The sequence below is a fragment of the Syngnathus leptorhynchus genome, chromosome 7, assembly GCF_054491065.1.
Source record: "Syngnathus leptorhynchus isolate UIUO chromosome 7, UIUO_Slep, whole genome shotgun sequence".
Taxonomy (NCBI): domain Eukaryota; kingdom Metazoa; phylum Chordata; class Actinopteri; order Syngnathiformes; family Syngnathidae; genus Syngnathus; species Syngnathus leptorhynchus.
In genome coordinates this window covers 3,560,580-3,581,661 of record NC_141201.1, presented here as the reverse complement: position 1 = coordinate 3,581,661, position 21,082 = coordinate 3,560,580, and the positions used below count along the sequence as shown (strand labels likewise).

General features: G+C 42.8%; 1 protein-coding gene across 2 annotated transcripts; it reads left to right on the top strand.

Annotated features, from left to right (window-relative positions):
* The first annotated feature begins 322 nt into the window (after positions 1-322).
* LOC147054187 (neprilysin-like) lies at positions 323-19,752 on the top strand. Of its 2 annotated transcripts, none has more exons than XM_085916863.1 (23): positions 323-410; positions 5,237-5,413; positions 5,569-5,604; positions 6,301-6,462; positions 11,624-11,704; positions 11,912-12,007; positions 12,075-12,193; positions 12,260-12,328; positions 12,603-12,737; positions 13,262-13,363; positions 13,453-13,589; positions 13,706-13,799; positions 13,880-14,008; positions 14,912-15,010; positions 15,090-15,167; positions 15,282-15,385; positions 15,748-15,806; positions 16,231-16,350; positions 16,904-17,037; positions 17,300-17,365; positions 17,539-17,634; positions 17,778-17,854; positions 17,997-19,752. In XM_085916863.1, the coding sequence occupies exons 1-23, from the start codon at positions 368-370 to the stop codon at positions 18,094-18,096; spliced, it is 2,313 nt and encodes a 770-aa protein (XP_085772989.1). In that variant the 5' UTR covers positions 323-367; the 3' UTR covers positions 18,097-19,752. The 2 variants fall into 2 exon arrangements, with proteins under 2 accessions (XP_085772989.1, XP_085772990.1); XM_085916864.1 differs by lacking the exon at positions 323-410 and adding an exon at positions 2,925-3,089.
* Positions 19,753-21,082: the final 1,330 nt, after the last annotated feature.

The following is a 21,082-nucleotide window of genomic DNA, read 5'->3' as shown; positions in this document are numbered from 1 at the left end:
GTGCTCGTCAGCCTTCGAGCGCTTCACCGACTCCGTGGGGGCTTCAAAGTGGAGCATGTGCACCCACCTCACACCTGACTATTTGCACCGCATGCGCAATAACGCGATGGATCACTTCGTAGATGCTCCCTCTTTTATTTTCTTGCCTAGTTGCATGTCATGCTGGTGCAGGTAACGGAGAATCTGTCCGTGTTGGTGCGTGTATATGTGCACGCGCGTGTGTGTGTGTGTGTGTGCGCGCAGTAAGGAAGGCGAGAGAGGCGGGATTTTGCGCCTTGTGGAGCTTTTCAGATTGCGACGAGCGGACCTGCACTTTGCGCCTCCTCCTCCCCGAGTGGATTTGATGGATGTTTAACGAACGGATGGGATGCCAGTTTATAGCATCGTCGCAAAATTTCCCGACACGTCCGGTAAGTTGTGCCATTGTCGATTTGGGGTTTCTGTCTGTTACGTATGCATGTGTGCGTGGGGGGGTATCGGCGTGCACCAGGCGCAGTTTGCACCAGTTGATTCATGTAAAAAAAATAAAAAAATAAATGCCCCACAGGAGTTCACGACGTGCAACAGGAGTGTCACCATGTGTGCTTCAGCGGAGTGGTTTTGGAACCAGTCCACTTTGTGTGTGCTTTGATTTGATGGCACGAGTGAGTCTCCCCGCGCGCAAACTTTTCATCTTTGTTATTTCAAGCGAGGTGGAAATGTCAGATTTAGTATGCTGCTCTATTTTTCAACTGAGAGATTCTGGCACAGGTTGCGGGGGGGGGGGCATATTGAAAGTTTTATAGGACCACAGAGCCACTGTTGTAGTGGGACTCGGTTGTAAGAATTGGGTGGTGGGAAAGGTGTGGCCCGTGGGCGACACGGTGCATTAAAATTGGTTCATTAAAACGTGTTTGATGTTACTCGGTAAGAAATTGGTTGAGTGTTTGTAAATAACGTGGATGGTGCCGTTTCTTTTATTAATTTGAATAATTTGATTGTGAATTTGAATCAAAGACGTACAGCAATTGAAATTCGGTGCAGCACGGTGAGAATGAAAATGTAAAATATAATGTACGGTTCAATGTTTCAAATGAGATTCTGTCAGGTGCCAGGCCATAATAAAAGTTTAATAGAGCAGCCGAGCTGTTATTCTCACTGAAATTACAAGTCAAAAGGGGCAGTGGGAATTCTCAAAGTGGCGCGAATACTCTTTGGGGTTCGCCGATGACTTGATGGGGGTGCCCAAGATTAAAAGTGCAATGGGAACATTTATGTAGTTTTTGTCCCCCGAAGGTCTTTTTCTCGTAAAATTAACATTCCACTGCACTCAAGGGGTGCACAAGATTAAAAGTGTTTGTGGGTGTGAAAATATATTAAAAGTTTTATAGGGCCACTGAGCTGCTATTCTTGTCGAAATTAGTTGAATAAGCCAGTAGATATCCCTCAACACCTGCAGTGCCCCCCTAGTGGTGGTTTCAAACATTTCTTTTAAAAAAATCACATTATTTTTAAATCAATTTAAATTGACATCCCACATTTTTTTAACAGAAAATACAATTTGAATTATTCTTAATATTTTAAAGATTTTTTTTGGCTCAGGTTTTTCTCCCCAATACATTTTAATGGGCGTCAATTACACGTGGCTGTTAAAATGCTATTCTGGTGGAAAAATAGATCTTTCATTTCAATAGTAATTAGTGTGGCGGTGTTGTGATTAAATGTGTTATAAAACAAATACTTGGTCTTTTTCCCAAGAGTTTGACTTTTTCGAACAAATTTCGCATTTCTCCGTTCTGGTTATTGGAGCGCACGGGTTCAAAGTGTCACGGACTGTGAAGATTTATTAAAGGTTTCATAGGGCTGCAGTCTGCTGAGCTGCGAATTAAAATAGTGCATTCGGCATCCCTCTGAGCGCGGATTCCCAAATTGTGATATGGACGCTGTTGGGGGGTGGGTGCATGATATGATTTGGTCTGCTATGTTAACTCCACATTTACATATTTTTCATCTATATTATTTCAACTTTTGTGGAAAATGTCAAAATTGACTTGGAAGTTTTTATTTCTAACTCAGATAAAACTTTTTCAATGTTTAATGGGGTTTGGACAGCGGACATCACACGGAAAGATTCATTACAAACTATATGGGGGGGGGAATGGGGGGGAATGGGGGGAGTTAGTGGGAGGAGCCAGTTATCCAAAATCTCTTCCAGCGACTCAAACGTTGTGGTCACCCCTTTTTGGTCACAAGTCGCATTCTTGGCCACATATCCAGAACCTCGCCTGTTTGTGGCGTCCCTCCAATAACCTGACTCACAGCAGCTTTCTTGGGGTTTACCGTATAAAATCGACAACCGCTAATGCGACAAACATCGAGTGCCCAAACTTCCCCAAATGTTCTCATTAGCGTTAGGTCAGTGGATGCGATCCATTTTAGTCGATGGTAGCTACTAGCCACATGTCCCACACAGAATGTGTTATTTTAAGTTAAACTAGGGCACATTCCTGTGCTTATTAGAACACCTCAATTAACCATTTGACATGTTCATGGCTCACATGCATATGGCCTGTAAAACTCTCCGTCTGTGTATGTGTGTGTGCGTTTGTTGGGGCGTGTGGGTGTTTTTTTTTTTTTTTCAGGTGTCCCGGTGAATGATGGCTTTAATTTTGAAGGGGTTGCCAAGGTCCCAAGAGACACGAGGAGTGATTATGTTTTGGATATTTTGGGAGAGACGCCCGTAGGAAAGGGAGACGGGGGAGCGTGGAAACTTTGGGGTCTCCTCAAATAAAACCATCAACGCGATAAAACATGTTGCCGTAAAGCTCGCTCTTCTCTTCTCTGTGGACTCACTTGTTATGCTTTCCTCTTCATTGATTGGTTGCTTTCACCCTGCGTGCCTCGTTAACATGATTAACTTGACTCCGTCGTGGCTGAGTCCGAGACCGGCTTGACCGTTTTTACACTCGCCTGTTGGACAAGCCTGCTAAATTACATTTGTTACTCTTTTATGGTTTAAATGGGACTAGGTTGAACATTAAATTGCATGTGAGTACAATTAGATAAATAGCAAAGGTTTGCTGCCAGGCTATGCACAGCAGACAGCAAAGGTAGGAAGATTCACTTGTGTACGCCAGACACTCTCAGAGAAGTAATCTTTCTCTTTCTTTTCCTTGTCACCTTAAAAGCGGCACACATCACATTTTGGGCTCACTGGCCTGCGGAGAGGAGCAGGTTGATGGGGATTGGGAAATTCAGCAGCCACCTCCGCAGGGTTTCTCAAAAAAGTCTTTTGATCAGTCTCTTGAATGACTCATGACTGAGATGGCCATCCATCCATCCATCCATCCATCCATCCATCCATCCATCCATCCATCCATCCATCCATCCATCCATCCATCCATCCATCCATCCATCCATCCATCCACTTACACTGACTAACTTCTATTTCTACTTTATTGTGAATGCTAAAATGCTAATGTATGTTCAGGTTTGCTCACTCGCTCGGAACAAATTCATGACATCATTTAGCATAGAAGTCGATGAGATGGTCTTCCACTTTGGAGGTTCCAGTGTCTACAACTTCTATACACAAACGCATTTGCGAGCACTGCGACGGCGGACGAGCAACACGCTCTGATTGGCCGGCGAGAGCCATACCGTACATGCCTCAGCTCAGTGTGAGGTAGTCGCCTTTAAACATGATTTAGTATCTGTCAGTGTCCCACTTGGTTCGTACACCTCCTCCTTCCTTGTCTTTCTTTCTGCACATTCCCTCGCCTGGTCTTGTGTTTGTATAAACTTCCTTGCATCTGCATTTCATTTCTTGGCACGCAATGAATCAGGATGGAAAGGTGGAACAATGCACGCCGAGGCAGACATCTACATAGAAACTGGGACGGGACGCCCGGCTGTCACCCGGTACGCGTTTTGCCTCCAGACGAGTAAAATAAAGTCAAAAGCATCTGACCTCCGCATCATCCGCCTCCTCGGTGAGACAGATTGCACAGGATGTTTGAATTGATTTCCTTGTTTGTCTCTCTTTTATTCAACACGAGTGCTAGCGAAAAAAAAGAAGGACAGGCTTTGACTGAAAAGCTTCAACTCGGAGTGAAGAGATGCATGCTCAAGTGGCAAATGAACCTTTGATGGCAGGAGTGGGCGACAGAGGAAAAACGAAATGATCCATCCATCCGTCATTTTTTTTGTTTTTTTTTCAACAGTGCTTGACCTCATTAGATGACCCCGAAGCCCATCCCGGTTGACTTTTATTGGAACCCTGAACCGAGATTCAACCCGACTCCAGCGTGAGGCAGACGTGCTAACCGCTAAATCGACCTGTAGCGTAGTCGAACGAAATCCGTTTCAAAAGCGTCAAGTGTTTGTGTTCATTCAAAGAAAGCCAAAAGGCTTTTTCCTCCGGTTGTGCGGCACTCTCATCTCAACCAACACATGGAAAGACCCATCTTGTGCACGGGATCCTCATGACACCGGCTTATAAAAGTATGTGAGAGAGGGAGAAAGAGAAAAACACCGTGGCTTTGAGGCCATGTGTGTGTATGCGTGTGCGTGTGTAAGCAGCGATTGCGTGAGTGCGTGCTGGGGGGATTACAGATTAATTGCCTTCAGAGATACTTTCTTGCTTGTTACATGAACTTTGCAAAGTTCTCACTTTGGCCCCAGAGAGGAAAACAAAGCTGTTTAGTGAGCAGCAGGAGGAAAGCGTCTGCAGTATCTATCTGTTGTTTTCCCACCACTTTCTTTGTTCTTCATGACATCAGTGGCCATGAAGTTGAACTGTGACAAATTTTAAAGATTTTTTTTTTTTCCTCTCGCAATTCTTGTGAAGAAAGAGACACACTGACAAGTAGGGCATACCCAAAGAAGAGTTTGTTTGTCAAAATCTATCTAGCTATAGATATAGCTAGCGAGCGATATATCAAGCGTGCTAGCTAGCAAGGCCAGAATGAATCCATTAATGCTCAATAAAAGAATGTTTTATTAAAATATCATGCGCCACAAAGTTTAGCAAGTCATTTGGGTTCTCTTTACTACACTGAGTGACAAATATGTTATTTTAAGCAATTCAATACAGAATGTCGATGACATACGCAGAAGCTAGCGACTAGCTATTTTGGAACCAAACTCGCTTGTCAATTAAAATGACATATTGTCAAATGATCAATTATTTAGGGTTCTGTTAAATGTGTTTGTGGTTGTTCCAGTCAGCTCATGATATGTGTAATCTGCTCTTCAGGTGATTCCATACAACTGGCAGCAGAAGGTGAAGTACTGACCATGACCGACAACAACACGCCTAAGTCTGCCAAAAAACCTCGCTGGACCTCCTTGGAGGTCGCCCTCATCGCAGTTGTCTCTTTGCTCTTCATCATCGTCGTGGCTCTCGTCATTCTCTTTGCCACTCAGCAGACTGGTGAGTTCCCTGACTGAGCACAGAATCCATCACCTTCAAACACCAAATGTCCTGCTGAGTGTGCACATTGACAGTGTGAAATCACACATAGTCAATTCCTCCCTTGACATCATCACAGTATATATTCCCCATCATTTCTTCTGTGTTCCCCGTAGTCGAAATCTGCACTACAGCTGACTGCACTCGATCAGGTAAGCCGTTTGTCTTCTGTCTTGACGTCATACGTGACGAGATAAACGCAGAGCAGATGTCTTCTGAAGTCAACCACTTGATCTTGACAGAAACATGACGCGGGTTCCTGCTGCCGATCACTTGTGCCATGTTTGACCAATGTACCATAAAAAAAAAAAAAAATCCACAACCAATGAAGCCAACAACAAAAAGATTTTCACCACGTGTGTGCGTTTTATGAGTGTATTTGTCTCTGACGGACCAAAAAAAGGAGTCGTTTGTTTTCAAGGCGACTTGTGTATATGTTCGTAATTCACCGTACCGGCAGAGCGCGAAACATAGTGTTTATGTGCCAGGCGCTAAAGAAAAAGGCCGGTGGTCCACATCTTCTAGTCAAACCCGAAAGACAAATATCAGACGGCGGGTTTGATGATGTTTGATTTTTGTCCTCGATTTTATTATTGGGGTATAAACAAAGAAAAAAAGAGGCAAAAGCTTGACTGGTTCTGAAAGAGAAAACAAATCAAACGTATTTACCCTGCCTGATGGTGTTTAGCTAGCGCTAGCTCTTCAAATATAACCTGAGCACATTTTGGGACGATCCGAATCCATCTGCTTTAGAAAAGATGAATGGAGCGCCATCGATTCATCCGAGTTGCCGTCATGAAATTCCTCATGTAAAAGACTGATTGATAGATTTTCTCTTTGCGGCGCAGCGGCTCGGCTGATTGAGAACATGGACGCCGCCGTGGACCCTTGCGACAACTTCTACCAATACGCCTGCGGGGGATGGCTGAAAAAAAATATTATCCCAGAGACCAGCTCGAGATACAGCACCTTTGGCATCCTGCGAGATGAATTGACGGTCGTTCTCAAAGGTCAGCGTCTGTTCACACACGCACATAAAGGCCACAATACAAATCATGGCGTCCTTTCTCCTTAATGGCGAAAAGTGAAAAACTGTGTTTTGCTTATCCATTATCCATTCATGGATTTTCTATCGTGCTTGTCCTTATTAGGGGTTAGCCGGAGCCAAATTTAATACAAAGTACTGATTCTATTCTTAAATTAATGTTGTGTATACTGTGTGTAATATGGATTGATTGCGCAACTGGACGTTACAGTGAAACTTATCGGTGGTTGACTTCCTGCTTGTATCTTGTATGGCTCAAGTGACATAATTTCTACTCTCAAGTGGCATAATAGGATGTGCGTCATGGCAGTGTAAATGAAAAAAAAACAAAAAAAACATGAAATGGGATATTTTCAAGCCCCCCCCCCATTCCAAACGTGGAAAAAAAATATCTGCGACGTATCGTATAGAAACTCGCTGCTGGTTTTGAAACTTTAGCTTCCAAGTCACAAATGGTATTCAAACATCAATTGGGATGAGGACAATTAAAGTGTATGTTAATTCAGGAAGCGAAACTGGGTAGCCGTTACAAATGCCGGGAGAGTTGAACTGATCCACTGAGTGAGCTCTGCCGCGTGTCTTGAGCGTGGCTGCGGATACAAACGAGCTTGTGTTACATTCTTTCTCACCTTATGACGTGCAATACTTGTAAGTGAGAGGGTCCTTCAGCAGGCATCGAGGTCACCGCTGTCAATTTGCAGTCGGTGTGGAGCCAACTGCCTGAAGGACGACCCCAACCCCCCTCAACTGAAGCTTCCGCTCGGATTCATTTCTGCCCGTGTTGAAATTCAGATCAAAATGCACACAATCAACAGAAACACTTTGCGGTTAGCGTTGTTTTTAGCATTCTGAATCCTCAAGTCGCTGAAATGTCGTGAGCTCGTTTTTTTTATCAACAGGGTATGGAAATACAGTTAATAATTCCAACGTGGCCATTTCCTTTACAGTTAATAACAGCTTTACGTTAGTTCGGCTTTCGATTAGATTGCAGTTTTTCAAGTAGCAATTGGCAGCTCCCCCGGTCGGGTATATGATGACGGGATGAATTCCAGAGGGGTCTAAAATTTCAAGACACACATCATTAAACGCGTTCCGATGTGGTTAGCGTTTTAGCATTAGCATTCCAAAGCTGAAATGTCGTTAGCGTCATTACCGCGGCTGGCATCAATTTGAGTTGCAGATTTGTAACTTGCTTGGCTAAAACTTAAATAAAAACAACAACACCTTCAGGCTTCCGCTAAGCAAAAAAATAAATAAAAAAAAGCCTACAAGAACAGCTAACTTTTTTTTGCAATGAATCAAATTGTTAACTGATTTCAGTCGTAGGCGACGAACTGCTACGGAAGGGCCTCGTAACTATCATTAGTGAAATCATTCAGTTTACGCTCTGCTTAAGGCGGAAGGAAAAGGCAAAGCGTGTCTCGTTGCAATTTATCTTTGCGATCTGGACAGCCCGTAGGGTGACACATTATCGAAAACACTAACGTATGCGGTATTTTACTGATTGGATATCTACGTATAAACATCCGTACTAAAAATCTTTCTCTGGTAGTATTTGAGTGTGTGTGTTGTGTTAATGTCTTCCACGGACGAAACTGAATGAACAGTTCATTGCATCTTCTAAAGTCAAATTGGATTTTCTGGTGAAAATACGAGATTGGAAGTTGCCCAAGAAGCTGTTAAAGTGACAATACGTGGACTCGAATAATAAAACTTGCTGGACAAGTAACAAGTGTTTTTGAGTTTCGGAACAAATTAAACTCGCATCTCAAATCAGCGTATTGAAACCCCCGCCAAAAAAAATATTCCGCAGCTCGACATAACATTGATATGCAGACAATTTGCTTCCGTCCTTTCCTCGGAGGGCGCTTTTAGTGATAAACGTGTATATTGACCATTTGTATAGCGTCATTAGTGAAACGCTCAAATGAAATTCCGGCTTCTGCTTCCCGTCACTAATTTGCCGCGGGACGAGATGTAACGGCTCCAAAGGCCGGTTTGTTCACTGTCGTATATATGAACAAATGGCCAGCATTATCTCGTTAAGCGTTTTGTTTTCATAACAAACAAATATAATCTGTTGCTCCTTCCCGCTTGGCTGGCATGACATGCAAAATCACAAGGGGAGGAGGGGGGTGTGAAAATAAACATTGCTCAATGTCTCGTTCGAGTAATCTCGGTTGCGCATAAATGCACGTGGCCTGTCTTCGCTCGGTGTATTTTTTCATATTTGCCGTCAGCCTGAAAAGAAATAAAACCAGAGGGGAGGGATAAAAAAAAAAAAAAAACCCAGACCCACAGCAGCTCTGTCGAAATCCTGTATTGTATTTCGAGAATACAAGGGGGCTCATCAGCGGCCGAAAGCCACATCACAAGCATCATTCCGTCATGCCGTCGGCCTCGGCAGACGTGATCTATACACACACATGTTCGTGTTTATTTTTGCGTGTGGAAGTTGGCAACAAAAGCTGTTTTCAAGTCCAATTCGAGCATGTCCGTCAACAAATAGAGGATTCCCTTATGAACGCTTCACAAATGCTTGAAAAATTCATTTGTTGAGAAGTTTATGGAGATTTATGAGCGTGACCCCGTTTGCTTGCCAAATGGTCAGCCCACCTTGCTCCTTTGCTAGCAATCAATGGGCGGAGCTTGTTATGAAACACTAGTTGTCTATTAATGATTTGTGAATGAATTATCATGTCGTGGTTTATAATTCTGTCACATAAACACTTTATAATAATCAAGTTTTATTGTAAAATAGATCATTCTGGTATAAGTATAAGTTGATGACCCTTATTATGATGATACGTGTGTATTAGTTAAATGTTTATTTATGATCGAATAACGGAATAGAATGCGTTATCAATACAATTTTTTTCTAGAACCAATAAACATAATTAAGCTAATTTAAGTCTTGTATTGATCGTCAGATTGTGTCCAAATGAAGTATTTACTGCTTGGAAGGACACAAAGTGGTAAATGGTACCGGGCGGTGTGATAAAGGGGCGGAGTCTAATTTGTCAGCTGGAAAACGAATTAATTGTCATCTCGTTAGAAAATTAACTTATTTTTTATTCCTTGCACGTGGACTCAACTCTCGAATGAATAGCAGAAAAGGTAACCCCATGAAAGTATCTAGAATTGAATATAGTATGTTCAAAAAGTAAATGTGTCTTTGCAAAGCAACATCAGTTTAAACCAATCTTAAATTCTTAGCCTTAAAAAAAAGTATATGATGATTATATTATGGGAAAAATATTACTCTTCATATCGTCCACTACACTAAAAAAAAAAAAAAAACGTTATAAGGAACCTAGGAACTCTTCTAAAATATGAAAAAAAAATTGTTATATTTCTTTTTTAGAGAGGGCTGTCAAAGCGTACGTCATCGTTTATGTTTCGATGTCAATCTCAAGCGCCCTCGGCGATATCCGGCGTGCTACGGAAATAATTCCATGTTGATGCCGGCAAATATTGCTTTAGTGGCATATTTTTTACAGGCTCATATATAACTTTCGCTCGCGGCCTTTCAGTCGACACTGTACTGGCTACAATACAGAACATTTTATAACCAGGCCAACGCTCCAAAATCAATGTTTTCCTCTTTGATGTGAATACAAAACAACGACAAGCCAGTTCGAATAAATCTACATTTCAGGCCTCGGACGTGCCGTCACTTTGACACTGAGCAGCTATTTTACCAAACACGTCTGACAAGCGACATAAGTTTCGGAATGATGATCGCTGAGGGTTCGATTATAATTGCCTGCTACATCAACTATTCATGCTGTGAAGGAGCTGATGCATTTTAATGAGCTGTTGTGCTGACAAATATTTTAAGGAAGTGGAAGACTCTTAAAGAGGGGCATGTTTGAATTTAAAACAGTTGTCTGTGACTTTCTTGCTTTTGACAAAATACCCCAAGGATCAAGAATTATATACAGGGACGCACTCTTCGTTCCCCTCCAAAAAATATCTTTTTTCTTTTCTCCCATTGAAATGAATGGAAATACCACAGCTCTTCTCAGCTCATCAGTACGGCACTAAGCTAATTAGCGTTAGCATGAATGCTAATGTCCAATACACAGAACTCAAAGCAGAAATGAAATTAATGGAAATACCGGAGCTCTTCTTAGCTCATCAGTACAGCACTAAGCTAATTAGCGTTAGCACTAATGCTAATGGCCAATACACGGAACTCAATGCAGACCTGCTTACCTTTTGTTATTGGCACGATGCAGTTTATCGAAAGTGACTCTGGAGCTAATCATATAATGAACCATGAAATTTGGTTTAATATGCATTACTAGAAAAGGTCAGCGGGAACTCAGGCGGGTGTGATTTAAGATCATCAAGGTTAATCCGACTGGTGAGCCGTTTAAATGCTTTGCTTCAAGCAGACAGGATGCCTTAAACAAACGTAAAATCCATTCTCCGATAAAAGCGCACCCTTAAGTGTAAGACGAATGCGTGCGTGTTTGAGTTATAGCCTCGCTGTAGTTAAACACTTGCGCCAAAGCAGTCGCTAATCCGATCGCACACGCCACGTGTGCCCTTTAGCTGCGAGCGCCCCGCAAAGGCTCTCTCTTCATTAACATTTAACCAGTACATAAATAGTGCAAATGAAAATGGAATGAGCCGGGGAAGTCCACCGGAGGCTTGCAAACGTCAAGCAAAAAGCAAATAATTAACCTTTTGATTGGATATTGAATTCAATTTAGAGTGTTTTCACTGCGGCTAAGGCAAATGAGGGCAGAGTGGATAAATGAAACACTTTTAGAGACCATGTTTGGATGTAGCTTAGACCCATTTTCTCGTCTGCTTTCCCGCCAACCGGAGATGTCGACGGTTCCGCATTGAAGCGGCCTCAATGTGACACAAATTATTTTCTATTCCGTCCCTTCACTTGGATGTGTTTTTGACGGGCTGTCGTTTTATGTGTAAGAGCCTTCTGCTTGCTTCAAGATTTTTTTTTTTCGGAAAACATGAGATATTACCGTGGACTGTAACGACTAAAATCAATCCTGTAGTATCAATAAAGACATTTTAAAATAATGCTAGTTTTTTTGTTAGCTTTAAGAGCTCTTACCAAGTAAAAATTATATCTTTTTTTTTTTGTTTGATAGGTGTTCTTGAAAAAAATGTGGAGGATGAAGCGGAAGCTCTCAGCAAGGCAAAGACCCTCTACAAGTCCTGCACCAATGACAGTGAGTGAGCCAAACTGCTCTCCTGAATTTTAATGCTCGCTCCACAATGTTGAATATAAAAATAGAAATATATACAAATTAAAAAAATACTAGAATAAAAATAAATAAATAAATAAATAAATAAATAAATAAATAAATAAATAAAAGCACCCAAAAAAATTTCCATGAAAGATGACCTCTGGATGATGAAGTGTTTTTTTTCTAAAGGTCTAACGGAGCAAAAGGGAGGTACTCCTTTGTTCATGACGCTGCCTGATATCTTTGAGTGGCCCATGGCTGTGGACAACTGGGACGCCGACTATGGTGAATATACTCCTTTTAATTCTATTTTTGTATCATGCACACATTCTTATTGAGTCCCTCCCGGCAGGTAAAACATGGCGGGTGGAGGATGTCATAGCTAAGTTGAACGTGAAATATCAAAATCTTCTCCTGGTCTCCATGTACGTCGACGTTGATGAACGGGACTCCAAATCACACATCATTCATGTACGTGTGAAATAACTCAAGCAATCATTCAAACATCGTCTACTAAAAATGTTTTCTCTTTGTCAGTTTGAGCAGGAGCACAGCCTGGCCGTCTGGTCCAAAAGTGACCATGCTTGTAATGGATCTAATGAAGAAGTGGGTGGAATGTTTTTGTTTGGTTTTATCGTGTTGTCCACTGATACGTAACAAAATCAGCTCTGAAGCATATAACTAACTGCCAGCAGTATTGGAGCTCATCTCAATTCAGAGAAGCAATCGACCGGATTCATAGTTTGCAACCGGCCGTGCGTTTGTTCTGTGTGTAACTCACGCAGCGCGATCGCCGTCTGATCCGTGACGGTTGAACTTCAAATAATTGACAGCTCTCGTTCACTCTCGCTTGTCTCGCTTGATCGTGATCGCTCGACAGGCGTGCCGGCTCTACGAGCTCTTTGCGATCGACCTGGTGAAGCTGATCCGTACCGACCGAGGTCTGTCCGTCAACGAGACGCTGATCAGAGAGGAAGTGGCGCGGGTAATGGAGCTGGAGCGGGGCATTGCCGAGGTAAGCACGTTGCTCACAGTCTTGGCGCTGGGTCCAGTCTCTATTCTAGTCGGAGGGTTGACAACATAGGCGTAAAAAAATAGTCTGCTCCAATACGTAGTAAAATTTACGCAATCGACGGCAAGTTTCTCAAATTAGGTTTGGTTCTCTCCCATCGAGTTAGCAGGTAAGGCTACATTCGAATCTTGCAAGCAGATTTTATCGGTGAGCTCTGGAACGGATTAATAGCATTTCCATTCATTTCAATGGGGCAAAGTGTTTTGAGTGGCAAGAAGGCTTAAATTAAAAACAACTTTAACTCATATCTCAAGACATCACCGTCACACACTCTTCACCTGCCTGCACAAATGCTGCAAAGCCATCTCGACTACTGTGCAGACTCTGACATTTACAGAACTCAAGGGCGCCAGAGATGTTTGTTGTTCCTGGAACAGCACTCCGGCTAAGCTCAGGGTTCAGAGAGACCGGGGGGGGATAAATGGAGAAATGAGTTGACTTTTAACCTCTTTCTTTTCTTCTCCAAGGCTAACGATTCCCCGAGTGTCTCTAACGATCGAGAGTTGCGTTACAACCGGATGGAACTTGGAGATCTCAACGCCAATTTCACCCTCGAATTTGAATCAAGGGTAAATCGTCGATCCGCCACGGGAACTCTGCTCTCTTACACCTTCCCGTCTTTGTAATATATTCTTCTCTCACTGTTTTTATCCCGAAGCCATTCAACTGGAGTTATTTCACCGCTCAGATCATGAATACAGTCAACATCACCATCACAGACACAGAAGAGGTGATAAACTTGAGCCCCAACTATTTCAAAAAGCTCAACCCACTCCTGGCCAGTTTTTCAAAGAGGTATGCAACTGGGAATAAACACGCATATTTGTGCCTCTCTGTGTTTTCACAAGAGTTATGGATCGATCCGATCGATCTGTCGCGTTTTCTTAACTCCTTCCCTCGTATCCTCACAGGGACGTGCAGAACTATTTGATGTGGCGTTTCGCTTCAGGGATGGTGGATCACCTGAGCAAAGCGTACAGGGATACGGCCAAAGCCTTCAAAAAAGTACGGCCGGGGATGTTGATAGAAAAATTGCTCACGATTGGTTTCTCGTATCAAACGGGACGTGTTGTATTTCTTCGTAGGCCATGCACGGCGCGACGGCGGAGGAACCGGTGTGGCGTCAGTGCGCGGTGTTTGTCAGTAGTGCCATGTACAATGCCGTCGGGCGCCTCTACGTTCAGGAGGCCTTCTCTGATAACAGCAAAAAGATGGTCAGTCCATTTTTGGTTTCTTTCAGTCCATTTCACATCTGAGTAAATTCCCTTCAACATCTACGGGCAAAATGAACGTTTAGGGAAAGGTACGGTAAATTGGATCGGGGTATAAATGAATATTTTAAGATATGGTTGGGTTGTTTCTAACCAGATTCGGGGTTTCGAGTATGGGTTAGGTTGTCAGGCCAGAATTTTAACCCTGGGTTAGATTTCAAATTGGAGTTTCAATCATTCCAAATTTGGGTTTAAGGATAGTTTTTGGGTTTCAAATTAGGGTCTGAGGTCAGTTTTAAATGATCAAGATAAAATCGCTAAGTCTTCAAATTTGTCTCAACCCTCAACAAAAATAAAACCCATAAAAAAGAGCATATAGAGAAGAATTATAGGGAAACCGTACAGTACAATAAAAAGTTCCAGAATTGTTGATGTAGTAAAGCAGCAGCGCTCTTAAATGACACCCACGGTATTGTGAGTTTTACCTCACAGTGAGTTACTCAGGAAATAAATCTGTCGGCCATTGTGTTTTGAGGCTGCAGTCTATTTACCAGCATATGGTCGTACAACTCGAGAAGCCGCACCCACACGAATATGAACACGCAGGCTGGGTTCCACGTACGAGAGTGGGATATGACATCGAGATTTACGGTGTGTGTCATTTTTGAGAAATGTGCAAGAACGAATCCACCCAAAAGCACTGAGTAAGATATTTTACAATGTCGGGTACTGATAGCTGTTCGATGCGCCTGGATCACTATTTTAAGATAAAACCCGACTTCAAACCTGCTGACCCAATTATATAATAATGAAGAAAATTATTTGAATTGTTACTAAACAGTGTAGCTTTGCGTTTACATGTGACGAATCCATGACCTCGTTGACTCGTTTTTCTTCCGACCCAAGATGGAGGAGATGATTAAAGATATCCGAGATGTCTTTATCAGTAACCTCGAGGAACTGACCTGGATGGATGCAGTCACCAAAAAAGCAGCAGAGGAAAAGGTAGCGGAAATAGCTCCTTTAGTCATTTGGACGTTGGAATGACTGAAGAGTCATTTGAAAAATTGGTTCCTCTTCTCAGGTTCGCGCTATCCGGGAACAAATCGGCTACTCTGACAACATCATGGACGATAAATACCTCAACGACGAGTACAAAGACGTGAGTGTCCGCCAAATTTTTCAGACTGCTGTAAGGTGATACGCGATGGCTTTATCGTGGCTGAACATCTCTCTTTTGAAAACGTTTCGTAACTGGCTTGTGTGTTGGCGTCAGCTCAACTACAGCGTAGACGAGTTCTTTGAAAACATCGTGCACACCACGGCCTACAACAAGAAGAAAATTCTGCAGAAACTCAGAGTGCAAGTCAACAAAGATGAGTAAGACTGAACAAATGATGTATGTTTTAAATGGAAAGTAAGCAGAAAGAAAGAAAACCTTTGCCACTACATAAAAACACGACAAGACCGAACAATAAAGCAACATACACTGATAGAAACCACAAAACTGAATACAAATAAATGAACAAGACAACGAGGCACACAAGACACAGGTGTGTCTGGACAACGCTGATTGAGAGCAGGTAAAAACCAAAATCGAACTAACGATAGCCAATCCATGAAAAGTAGACGTAGGAAAACATGACATTAAAATGAAATGAAACTAAATCAAAACAAAACCAACAAAAACTTGAAAAAAAAAAAGTTTTTTTAATTCTAATAAATCTTGTGCTCGTCTTCAGGTGGGTGTCAGGAGCAGCTGTCATTAACGCCTTCTACTCGTGGAGAAAAAACATCATAAGTACTTACATACGCCTTGCCACTTTCACAATGTGGATATCAAAAGTCTGCACACCCGCTTTGGATTTTTTGGTGACATAAAAAATGTGACCATGAGAAATGAAAAATGTGAGACCAAAATAAACCATCTCAAATCTTTTTCCACCAATGATCTGACATATGTGTTTCACTCAAGTGAAAAAAAATAATAATCAGATCGTGGTTGCAGAAGTGTGCACACCCTCTTACAAGTGGGATCCAAAATTAACCAATCACACAATTCAAAGTGTCTCCGATTAACCCCAAATAAATTTTAGCCGGTCTAGTCGGCTTCTCCTGGTCTTAATCAGTGCAGACGTTTTCGATCCACTGAACCACAATTCACCTTGTCCACGTTGTTACCTGAAGCAGGTCTGCAAATCTTTCTGTCTCGTCTCTTCCGTTAGTATTCCCCGCCGGTATCCTGCAGCCGCCTTTCTTCAGTAAAGGCCAAGCCAAATCTCTCAACTACGGAGGAATCGGCATGGTCATCGGCCACGAGGTCATGCACGGTTTTGACAACATTGGTAGGTTGCTAACTTAGTCTAAATAATCCCTTCCCTGTGTCGTCATAGCGACCTATGTGACCTCGCGGGTCTCGAGGTCAGACGGCAGGAAACTTGCGTGTATGTGTGACCTCGTGAACAATTGGGAAGCAGCTAAGCTAATATTTAAACATGGTTAAAAGGAAAATCAATGGCAGGTAAACTGATGAATTTACTTTGGTTTGCGCCTGAGTTGCTGTGGAGATGAGGAATGTAAGTCGAAAAGGAAACTACCACTGTAGGCCAACTTATATTTACAGTTTTGGAAAAAAATCGGAAGTGCAGAGATCATCGAGGGTGTCACCACAGAGATTTGTTTATCGTGTTCCTAATCAGAAAAAAAACGCATTTATCAGGACTCCCGTAAACCAAAAAGCCCCTTTTTAGTATTCTAATAAATAATAAAATATAAAAGTGACAAGAGACCATCCCGCATTTGGAAGCACATTAATGCCGACTCTTTGGATTTCAGTCAACGCCTGACGTTTTTTTTTTTCATTTATTTATCAAAGTGATGTATTTGCTGTTTTTCAAGGCCGTAAATACGATAAAGACGGCGACCTGAAGGACTGGTGGACGGAGGACTCGGCTCAAAGGTTCTTGGAGCTGTCGGCGTGCATCGTGGAGCAGTATGCCAACTTCTCTTGGGACCTGGCCAACGGACTCAACGTACGGTATCCCGAAAAGTCGTACCATCTCCCGTTTTTTCACACATCTGTCACTTCAGCTCGTCTCCTCACTGCCTCACGGATGCTTTCATTTTTTTTTTTCCTGTTGACAGATTGAAAACTCTCCCGCAGTACTTTTTGATTTCTCCCCAGGCGCCGTTTCCTTTTCAGACCGTTTCTTCCATTCTGAAGACAGAGATTTGTTTACAGTGTGCGTTGGATTGCTGTTTACACTGCGATCTCTTTGTTGTCCCTCCTTCTAGCTAAAAGGTAACAACACCCTGGGGGAGAACATTGCTGATAACGGAGGAGTACGACAGGCCTATCAGGTAATGAGCCCGGAAACAACGTTTGGGACACAACTGTCTTCTCTTGCCGATATTAATTGGAGAAGTCTGACTGACAAGTAGGGCTTGTCAATTATTCGCTTGTTCGGCGCCCAAAATTAGATTCATATTTTTATTTATTGACACAAATAGCGACGTGTCTTGTGTATTTGCAGGCCTATCAGAACTATGTGAAGAAACACGGAGAGGAACCACGGCTGCCAGGGCTTGACCTTAGTCACGATCAACTCTTCTTCCTCAACTTTGCTCAGGTAGTAGACAAATATTTGCCAGATGAATGATGAGATAAATAACGAGATATATTCTTTGAGAATACAAAGAATTAGCTTGCGGTCCGAAGAATAACATGATTGATTTGTGCTTAAAATATCAAATCAATTATAATCGGCACTAGGTGTGGTGTGGAACGCGGCGACCAGAAGACGCTTTGAGTTCCATCCAAGTCGATCAGCACAGTCCAGGAAAATTCAGGTAGAGGCTTCAAGGTTATTAAAAACCACCAAAACTAGCTAACTAGCTAAAATTGCTAAGGGAGTAAAACTATTGTTTTTTGTTTTTTTATATCATGGAACAGAAACTACATGTTCAATCTTTGAAATTATTTGCTTGTCAGGGTGCTGGGCTCCCTCCAGAACTTTCCGGAGTTCGCCAAGGTGTACAACTGCAACCAAAGCAGCTACATGGTCTCGAACAAGGTGTGCCGCGTGTGGTGATCCGCGACGCTCTGCGGGCGGGCTCGTATGGACTTCCGCGTACCGTCGGTCCTCGGACTTCACGTAGGAAGTGAAATCTCCTCCATCTGGCCGGGGCGGGGCCGCCGTACCGTACACGCACTTCCTCGGAGAACAGCAGCGTTGACTGTAAAGCTCCCCAAACAGATGTAACACCGTCACCTCCGTGTTTCATCAAATGATCCTTACTGGATACAGCCAACAATCAGTCTTTGTTTTATTGTTTTCTTTTTTTTTTTTCATGTTCTGTACTGCACAGGGGTTAATGTACTCCAACCCACTGGCTTATAAATACACCAAACGCCCACAGAAGAGGGCTGAACCACTGTACTGTTATGTAGGACTGCCTTCAGCCTTCATCTCGTCTTTCCATACGTCCAGTTGAGCTAAATGATTACAAATTACGCAATTATGTTTTGCAACAAACATGTAAATTGTGATTTACTCTCACTGAATTGTTTACTGCAGGTCTGATGTTTATTCCGTCAAGTACATTCACTTCGGCCTTTTTTGGAGATCCTCTTCGAGATGACAATCAACACGCTCGGTTCCATTTGTGGCTTTGTCACGACGACGACTGCCTGTTTGTTTGTCACGCCAATCGCAATGCCTTACATGACCTGTCGTGCCGCTCTTAGGGATGGATCAGCGGTTACGTTCAAAAGTTACGTACTAAACTAGAGGGAGGGTTAGGGCTGTGGTTTTGAGATAGGACATTCGTGGTCAGGGTTCGGGATTGTGGTTTGGCAGTTGGGCTCGGTGGTTGGAGTGAGTCGCTTGATTTTTAGGAATTCGCTGCGGGGGTTACGTTAGGGTTAGCGGTTAGGGTTATTACGATGATTACAAAACAATTCCGTTTTTTTGACATTTGTGTATGCAGAACAGTGCAAGGGAGTATAAAGCAAGTCCGGTTTTTGGAAACCGTTGTCCTGGCTGTTTTGCAGGTCACCCTATCGCAGCACAACTGATTCAAATAATCACCTCATAGGCAAGCTGGGTAAATGATCCAGATTGTTTGAATCAGGTGTGTGAAGATGGGAAACTTGCCGACCACACGGTACAAAACTTCGAGAGCATTTGCTATTTTTCAAGTTGAAAAAGCTCCTCTGTTTATTTTTGGGGAGGTTGTTGTTGCCTCGGTCACAATATTAGGAACACTCGCACAGTGTAAGAGGATCGCGAACGAGCTGATGGTCAAAACAGAGCATTATAATCTTTGTGAAACTTGTGTCTGACTTTGCAGGGGTGGCAAATATTTAAAGGTAATGAAAAGAGTAGTAGTTTTATTTTGTACTTGGGGGGGGCAAAAATTTGAATCCCGTATTTGTTGGATTTTCAGTCTGTGTGTCTGTTGGCATCGCTTGTAAGGTGCATGCCGTTATTTGTGGAAGGTTATGCTCTTTGAGGACTTTTCTTATTCACATGTAACTGCAGGCTGCAATAAAAAAGTCCTTTGCCTTTTGTACAGAAATCATTCTCGGCATCTCGCTGTTTTCCTATTATCCCTTCACAATCGTTTGTGTCAATCATTCGCTCGGGCTTTCTTTGGCTCGGCCGCGCCTTAGCCATAGAAAGACAAATATACCTCACTTGCCTGTATTTTGATATTTTATCGTAAGATAATCATCTTGAAAAGCATTTTCTTCCCCTTTCAAAATAAAACATTTGGATGACTGCAGGACGGGGGGGCTATTCCTACTGTGGGTGTGCAAACATGTGAACTTGGCCTCCTTTCAAAAGAAAATAACTCAAAAGGCATGAAAATGATAAATGTTCCACTGCTGCATTTTAGAGTGATAGCCAGCAGATGTTTCCTTTTGGTCACTGCTGAAAGAAAAATTCATCCGTCCATCCATCTGGAATGTAGTGTATGTTAAAAATGACATGAGAGTCAAAAACGGGCTGCCTTGTTCATCAACGCAAAAGCTGCTGATAAAACTAAAGCTGTGACATCATCGCTGGCTCCGCCCAGGGCCGTAGCTAGTCATTTCGGTGCACGGGGCAAACGCACCCAACCCAAAGTTACCTTACCTACCGTGCATAGCTAAAATCCATTAGCGGTACTCATCTCAAATGTTCAAAACATGTTTTCCAGTCACAATCACTTATGGTGACCTCTTGTCGTGAGTGTGTAGAAGACAACCACTGTGAAGGGTTCACACTACCCACGCAATCCTGCTGTCATGACACACACAAACACACAAGCACCTCAGTATGTCCCTGTAAAAGAACTCACTTCATGCACATGCGGCCCATGTGTGTGTTTGTGAGTCGTCCGTTTGATCGCAAATGTACGTACGCCGACATACAAACACGCACGCTCACACCGAAGCTAATAATACACGCAAGGTTATAATTCTCCTGAGTGCTATATGTGAGATGAAACCACACTGATGTACTCTTGACACAAAGTGGAGTGCTCTCACTGTCAAAGGCTGCTGCTGACAAACACAAGTTCTGCCTTTGTGTCTCTTTGCAGCTAGCGAGATAGATAGAATGCCATCCGTCCGTCCGTCCATCCATCCATCCATCCATCCATCCATCCATCCATCCATCCATCCATCCATCCATCCATCCATCCATCCATCCATCCATCCATCCATCCATCCATCCATCCAACCATCCATTCGCATTTACTCAACTTCACTCAATTAAATAGCAAATATGGTTTGCGTTCCAGAAAGCTGAAAGATTTTAAAGTCCATTTCCTGTTTTTGATACCCATTATAATAATCTGATGCATCATATTTGAGAATATTTGTGGATGGGGTAACAAGCAAACATCTGTCATTAATCTACAAGCGATTGACGTAGTAAAGCATGCAAGTTTAATTATCGTCTTTAACCGAGTCCCTGGCAGGAAGTTGCGAACGTGCGGCAGCTGATCGTCGAATGTTCTACCTTTTATTCTGATGATGTAATTACTGGGCAAGCCTCCTTTGGGCATAAGCGGGGGGGGGGGGGGGGT